General features: G+C 58.4%; 1 protein-coding gene across 1 annotated transcript; it reads left to right on the forward strand.

The window, feature by feature from the left end:
• The first annotated feature begins 1230 nt into the window (after positions 1 to 1230).
• Positions 1231 to 3698, forward strand: MRPL52 (mitochondrial ribosomal protein L52). Its single transcript, XM_061443002.1, has 5 exons — positions 1231 to 1257; positions 1499 to 1568; positions 1694 to 1761; positions 2517 to 2581; positions 3535 to 3698. The coding sequence occupies exons 1-5, from the start codon at positions 1248 to 1250 to the stop codon at positions 3655 to 3657; spliced, it is 336 nt and encodes a 111-aa protein (XP_061298986.1). The 5' UTR covers positions 1231 to 1247; the 3' UTR covers positions 3658 to 3698.
• The last annotated feature ends 4013 nt before the right edge of the window (positions 3699 to 7711 follow it).

Genomic DNA, 7711 nt, shown 5'->3' on the forward strand with positions numbered 1-7711 from the left:
TGGCGGCCCCGCCCCCTTCAATAAACCACGCCCCCTTTTTCGCCCTATGGACGGCGCCTATGGGGTCTAGAAGGGGGTAAGGGGGGGCAAGATGGCGGCGCCCATGTGCCGGACAAGATGGCGGCGGTCCTTTGAGGGTCCAAGATGGCGGCCTTCAGTTGCCGTACAAGATGGCGGCGACGTGGGCAGAGGGGCAAGATGGCGGCGCCCGTTGGAGGGGGCCAAGATGGCCGCGCGCAGTCGCAGTACTACATTGTCACGTGTTATGGGTGCAAGATGGCGGCGCCCATGTGCCGTACAACATGGCGGCGCCCCTTGGAGGGTCCAAGATGGCCGCGCGCAGTCGCAGTGCTACACGTGACATGTTGCGGGGGGCAAGATGGCGGCGCCCATGTGCCGTACAACATGGCGGCGCCCCTTGGAGGGGGCCAAGATGGCGGCGCCTTGTGGAGGTAGCGCGCAGGTGCCGTACAAGATGGCGGCGACGTGGGGAGGGGGGCAAGATGGCGGCCATCAGTTTCCGTACAACATGGCGGCGCCCCATGGAGGGGGCCAAGATGGCCGCAAGCAGTCGCAGTACTAGATGTGTTATGGGGGCAAGATGGCGGCGCCCATGTTCCGTGCAACATGGCGGCGCCCCTTAGAGGGTCCAAGATGGCGGCCTTTAGTTGCCGTACAAGATGGCGGCGCGCTGGGGAGGTAGCGCGCAGGTGCCGTACAAGATGGCGACGCGCAGCCGCAGTAGAAGTCGGCGTTGCCAAGGGGAAGGGGCAAGATGGCGGCGCCCTTTTGAGGGCCCAAAATGGCGGCCTTTAGTTGCCGTACAACATGGCGGCGCCTTGGGGAGGTAGCGCGCAGGTGCCGTGCAAGATGGCGGCTCCCTTTGTCCGTACAAGATGGCGGCGCGCAGCCGCAGTAGAAGTCGGCGTTGCCAAGGGGAAGGGGCAAGATGGCGGCGCCCTGTGTCCGTACAAGATGGCGACGCGCAGCCGCAGTAGAAGATGGCGGCGCGCTGGTGCCGTACAAGATGGCGGCGCGGCCGGAAGCGGATGTGGGGCCGTAAATGGGGGGGGTTCTATAGGGGTTCTAAGGGGGGTTATTATGGGATGTTGGGCGTCTATATGGGATCTATAGGGGGTTATGGGTACAAGATGGCGGCAAGATCACGTGGCGGAAGGGGTGGGGAGGTGCTGACGTCACTTCCGGCGTGGTGTGGGGGCCGGTCCAAGATGGCGGCACGGAAGATCATGCGGCTCGGTGAGGGGGTTAAAGAACGGGGAGGGGGGGGGGAAGGCGGTATGTAAATGAGGTGAGCGCTCATTGGCCAGCGTGGAGAGGGGCGGGGCTACGCCATATAAGGCGCGGAGGAGGGGGCGGGCGGTGATTGGCTGAGACGGGGCTTGGGGGGGGGGGGGGGGGGTGTAAAAGGGAGGGGGGTAAAGGGGGGGGGGCGTGGCTTCGCTGACCACGCCCCTCCCCTTTATGGCCCCGCCCCCAGCCGAGCGCCAGGCCCAATCGCTGCGCCCCACGCCGCCCCGCCCCCAGCGCATCGGCCAATGGCGAGTGGCGTAAGCACGTGGGACTGGGGGGGGGGGGGGGGGGGGCGGAGCCAATGGGGAGGGAGGGAGGGAGGGGGGCGTGGCTTTAGGGGACCAATAGGGTTGCGCGCTCTCTGTGTGTGTGTGCCCCATAGGCAGGGCTGGGCCCCCAGCACGGCCGGGTATGGACCCCTGAGGGACCTCCCTGATTGGTCCTTTGTGGGTAAGGGGCGGGGCTTGGGGGGGGCTATGGGGGGGGTCTATGGGGGTCTATGGGGGTCTATGGGGCTCTATGGGGGGTCTATGGGGCTCTATGGGGGGTCTATGGGGGGTCTATGGGGCTCTATGGGGCTATAAGGGGGATCTATGGGGCTCTATGGGGCTATAAGGGGGATCTATGGGGCTCTGTGGGGTTCTATGGGGGTCTATGGGGCTCTATGGGGGATCTATGGGGCTCTATGGGGCTATAAGGGGGATCTATGGGGCTCTGTGGGGTTCTATGGGGGTCTATGGGGCTCTGTGGGGCGTCTATGGGGCTCTATGGGGCTATAAGGGGGATCTATGGGGCTCTATGGGGTTCTATGGGTGGTCTATGGGACTCTAAGCGTGGTCTATGGGGCTCTAAGGGCTGTCTATGGGGTTCTATGGGGCTATAGGGGGGTTCTATGGGGATCTATGGGGCTATGGGGGTGTCTGTGGGGGTTTGTGGGGCTCTATGGCGGGTCTGTGGGGGTCTATGGGGCTCTATGGGGGTCTCTATGGGGCTCTATGGGGCTCTATGGGGGTCTATGGGTCTCTATGGGGGTCTCTATGGGGCTCTATGGGGGTGTCTATGGGTCTCTATGGGGCTCTATGGGGGTCTATGGGTCTCTATGGGGGTCTCTATGGGGCTCTATGGGGGTCTCTATGGGGCTCTATGGGGGTGTCTATGGGGCTCTATGGGGCTCTATGGGGCTGACACCCCCCCCCCTTTCCAAGATGGCCGCCCGGCCCCCCTATGGAAGGGGCAGCAACGGAGGCTCCAGGAGAACGAGGCTTTGGCTGTAAGTCAATGGGGCGCTATGGGGTCCCTATGGGTCTCTATGGGTCTCTATGGGGCTCTATGGGCTCCTATGGGGTCCCTATGGGGTCTCTATGGGTCTCTATGGGGTCTCTATGGGTCCCTATGGGGTCCCTATGGGTTTCTATGGGTCCCTATGGGGTCTCTATGGGGTCTCTATGGGTCTCTATGGGGTCTCTATGGGTTCCTATGGGGTCCCTATGGGTCTCTATGGGTCTCTATGGGTTCCTATGGGGTCCCTATGGGTCTCTATGGGGTCTCTATGGCTCCCTATGGGTCTCTATGGCTCCCTATGGGTCTCTATGGGTCTCTATGGGTCTCTATGGCTCCCTATGGGTCTCTATGGCTCCCTATGGTCTCTATGTCTCTATGGCTCCCTATGGGTCTCTATGGGTCTCTATGGGTCTCTATGGGTCTCTATGGCTCCCTATGGGTCTCTATGGGGTCTCTATGGGGTCTCTATGGGTCTCTATGGGTCTCTATGGGGTCTCTATGTGTCTCTATGGGTCTCTATGGGTCTCTATGGGTCTCTATGGGTCTCTATGGGTCTCTATGGGGTCCCTATGGCTCCCTATGGGCTCTCTATGGGTCCCTATGGGTCTCTATGGGTTCCTATGGGGTCCGTATGGGGTCCCTATGGGGTCTCTATGGGGGTCTCTATGGGTCTCTATGGGGTCTCTATGGGGTCTCTATGGGTCTCTATGGGGTCCCTATGGGGTCTCTATGGGTCTCTATGGGTCTCTATGGGGTCCCTATGGGGTCTCTATGGGTCTCTATGGGTCCCTATGGGTCCCTATGGGTCTCTATGGGGTCTCTATGGGTCTCTATGGGGTCCCTATGGGGTCTCTATGGGTCTCTATGGGTCCCTATGGGTCCCTATGGGTCTCTATGGGTCTCTATGGGTCTCTATGGCTCCCTATGGGTCTCTCCCCCCAGCGCCGAGCCCTGAAGCTGAGCCAGGCCCTGGATGGAGCGGCCCAAAGCGGAGGGGGGGGCAGCAAGGAGGCGGCGGGGCCCCCCCCATTGAAGCCCAAAGGAGCCCAGTATAAACCAGTATAAACCAGTATAAACCAGTATAAACCAGTTTAAACCAGTTCAAACCAGTTCAAACCAGTATAAACCAGTATAACCCAGTATAAACCAGTATAAACCAGTATAAACCAGTTCAAACCAGTTTAAACCAGTTCAAACCAGTATAAACCAGTATAACCCAGTATAAACCAGTATAAACCAGTCCAAACCAGTTTAAACCAGTATAAACCAGTTCAAACCAGTCCAAACCAGTATAAACCAGTATAAACCAGTTCAAACCAGTATAAGCCAGTTCAAACCAGTCCAAACCAGTATAAACCAGTATAGACCAGTATGAACCAGTATGGGCCGCTATGAACCGGTTTGGAGCAATAAAGGTGGTTTATGGGGGGGTTCAAACCCGACCCCCCCCCCCCCCCCCCCCCCATGGAAATGGTTTGGTCCAATCAGTGCCTCTCACTCGCTCCCATTATAACCCCGTTACAGCCCGTGATACCCCATTATATCCCATTATAACCCTATTATATCCCATAATAACCCAATTATCCCCCATTATCCCCCATAATAACCCCATTATACCCTATAATAACACCATTACATCCCATAATCCCCCTTACATCCCATAATACCCCCCTTACATCCCATAATACCCCTTTACATCCCATAATCCCCTTTACATCCCATAATACCCCCATTCCATCCCATAATACCCCTTTACATCCCATAATCCCCCTTTACATCCCATAATACCCCCATTCCATCCCATAATCCCCCCCTCCATCCCATAATCCCCCTTTACATCCCATAATACCCCCTTTACATCCCATAATCCCCCTTTACATCCCATAATCCCCCTTTACATCCCATAATACCCCCTTTACATCCCATAATACCCCCTTTACATCCCATAATCCCCCTTTACATCCCATAATCCCCCTTTACATCCCATAATACCCCCTTTACATCCCATAATACCCCCTTTACATCCCATAATCCCCCTTTACATCCCATAATACCCCCTTTACATCCCATAATACCCCCTTTACATCCCATAATCCCCCTTTACATCCCATAATACCCCCTTTACATCCCATAATACCCCTTTACATCCCATAATCCCCCTTTACATCCCATAATACCCCCTTTACATCCATAATACCCCTTTACATCCCATAATACCCCTCTCCATCCCATAATACCCCCTTTACACCCCATAATACCCCCTTTACATCCCATAATCCCCCTTTACATCCCATAATACCCCCTTTACATCCCATAATACTCCAGGCGTTGCCTTTATTAATCATTAATTATTAATCAATAATTAACCCCTCCCCCCCCCCCAATCCCCGAGGCCCCGCCCCCTCCCGACCCGCAGGAGGGGGCGGAGCCAATCGGGTCCCGCCCCTCCCTTATATATACACCTCATTTGCATAGCCCCGCCCCCCTTTTGCATATAAACGCACCCCCCCCATATTTTCCAGCCAATCAGAGGCCTCCGCGCTGCGGATAGGCCCCGCCCCCCCGGCCTGCGGTAGGGGAGGGGTCACGTGGGGGGGAGGAGGAGGGGGCGTGGCCAAGGCTTGGCCCCGCCCTTGAGCACCATAAAAGGGGAGGGAGGGGTCACGGCCAATGGGGGGGGGAGGAGGAGGGGGGGCGTGGCCACGGGGGAGGGGCTGGCACGTGATTGGGTAAGGGCCAATGGGGGTTGCGTACCCTGGAAGGGGGCGTGGCCTCCGCCCCATATAAGGGCATGGGGCGTGGGTTTCCATATATGGAAGGGGGGGGGGGGGGGGGGGCGTGGCCGCCTCCCATGGAATGGTGATTGGGTTGATTGGAGGGGGCGTGGCCTCCTCTTCCCCTATAAGGCAATGGGGGCTGTGGCCTACCCTTCCCATATAAGGAATGGGAAGGGGGCGTGGCCTCCCCTGCCATATATGGAAAAGGAGGCGGAGTCTATAACAAATATGAAGGGGGCGTGGCCTCCTCTTCCCGTATATGGAAAGTGGGCGGAGCTTCCTCCCATAAAAAGACTGGGAAGGGGGGGCGTGACCTGCGCCCATATAAGGGAGAGGAAGGGGGGGCGTGGCCTCCCTTCCCATATATGGAAGTGGGTGGAGCTTCCTCCCATATAAGGACTATGAAGGGGTCATGGCCTCCCATATATGGAAAGGGAGGGGGCGGAGCCTCCTCCCATGGAAAGACTAGGAAGAGGGCTTGGCCTTCTCCCATATATGGAAGTGGGCGGAGCTTCCTCTCATATAAAGCATGGGAAGAGGGGGGCATGTCCTCCTATTCCCATATATGGAAGTGGGCGGAGCCTCCTCCCATAAAAAGACTGAGAAGGGGGTGTTCCTCCCGTATATGGAAAGGGGGCGGGCCCTTCTCCCATATGAGGGATAGGAAGGGAGGTGTGGCCATATATGGAAGTGGGCGGAGCTTCCTCCCATATAAAGACTGGGAAGGGAGGGGGGCGTGGCCTCCTATTCCCATATATGGAACTGGGCGGAGCTTCCTCCCATATAAGGACTATGAAGGCGGCACGGCCTCCAATATATGGAAAGTGGGTGGAGCCTCCTGCAATGTATGGAAGTGGGCGGAGCTTCCTCCCATATAAGGACTAGGAAGGGGGCGTGGCCTCCTCCTCCCATCTATGCAAGTAGGCGGAGCTTAAGCCCATATAAAGCATGGAAATGGGGGGGGGGGGGGGGGGGCATGTCCTCCTCCTCCCATATATGGAAGTGGGCGGAGCTTCCTCCCATATAAAGACTGGGAAGGGGGGGGCGTGTCCTCCTTCTTCCATATAAGTCAATGGGGTTGGGGGGGGGGGGGGGGGCGTGTCCTCCTCCTCCTTCCATATAAGGCAGTGGGGTTGTGTGGGGGGCGTGTCCTCCTCCTCCCATATAAGTCAATGGGGTTGTGTGGGGGGCGTGCCCTCCTCCTTCCATATAAGGCAGTGGGGTTGTGTGGGGGGCGTGTCCTCCTCCTGCCATATAAGTCAATGGGGTTGTGTGGGGGGCGTGTCCTCCTCCTCCCATATAAGGCAGTGGGGTTGTGTGGGGGGCGTGTCCTCCTCCTCCTCCCATATAAGTCAATGGGGTTGTGTAGGGGGCGTGTCCTCCTCCTCCCATATAAGGCAGTGGGGTTGTGTGGGGGGCGTGTCCTCCTCCTTCCATATAAGTCAATGGGGTTGGGGTGGGGGGGGGGCGTGTCCTCCTCCTCCTCCCATATAAGGCAGTGGGGTTGTGTGGGGGGCGTGTCCTCCTCCTCCCATATAAGTCAATGGGGTTGTGTGGGGGGCGTGTCCTCCTCCTCCCATATAAGTCAATGGGGTTGTGTGGGGGGGGCGTGTCCTCCTCCTCCTCCTCCTCCTCCCATATAAGTCAATGGGGTTGTGTGGGGGGGGCGTGTCCTCCTCCTCCTCCCATATAAGGCAGTGGGGTTGTGTGGGGGGCGTGTCCTCCTCCTCCCATATAAGTCAATGGGGTTGTGTGGGGGGCGTGTCCTCCTCCTCCCATATAAGTCAATGGGGTTGTGTGGGGGGGCGTGTCCTCCTCCTCCCATATAAGGCAGTGGGGTTGTGTGGGGGGGCGTGTCCTCCTCCTCCTCCTCCCATATAAGGCAATGGGGTCGTGGGGGGGGGGGGGGGGGGGGGCGTGTCCTCCTCCTCCTCCCATATAAGGCAGTGGGGTCGTGTGTGGGGGCGTGTCCTCGTCCTCCTCCTCCTCCCATATAAGGCAATGGGGTCGTGGGGGGGGGGGGGGCGTGTCCTCCTCCTCCTTCCATATAAGTCAATGGGGTTGGGAGGGGGGGGGCATGTCCTCCTCCTCCTCCCATATAAGGCAGTGAAGGGTGGGGGGGGGGCGTGTCCTCCTTCCATATAAGTCAATGGGGTTGGGGTGGGGGGGAGCGTGTCCTCCTCCTCCTCCCATATAAGTCCATGGGGTTGGGGGGGGGGGGCGTGTCCTCCTCCTTCCATATAAGGCAGTGGGGTTGTGTGGGGGGGCGTGTCCTCCTCCTCCTCCCATATAAGTCAATGGGGTTGTGTGGGGGGCATGTCCTCCTCCTCCCATATAAGGCA

Source organism: Pezoporus flaviventris, unplaced genomic scaffold (genome assembly GCF_033815535.1).
Source record: "Pezoporus flaviventris isolate CSIRO_AGI_PZ_B2104156 unplaced genomic scaffold, CSIRO_AGI_Pfla_v1 ptg000276l, whole genome shotgun sequence".
NCBI classification, from domain to species: Eukaryota; Metazoa; Chordata; class Aves; order Psittaciformes; family Psittacidae; genus Pezoporus; species Pezoporus flaviventris.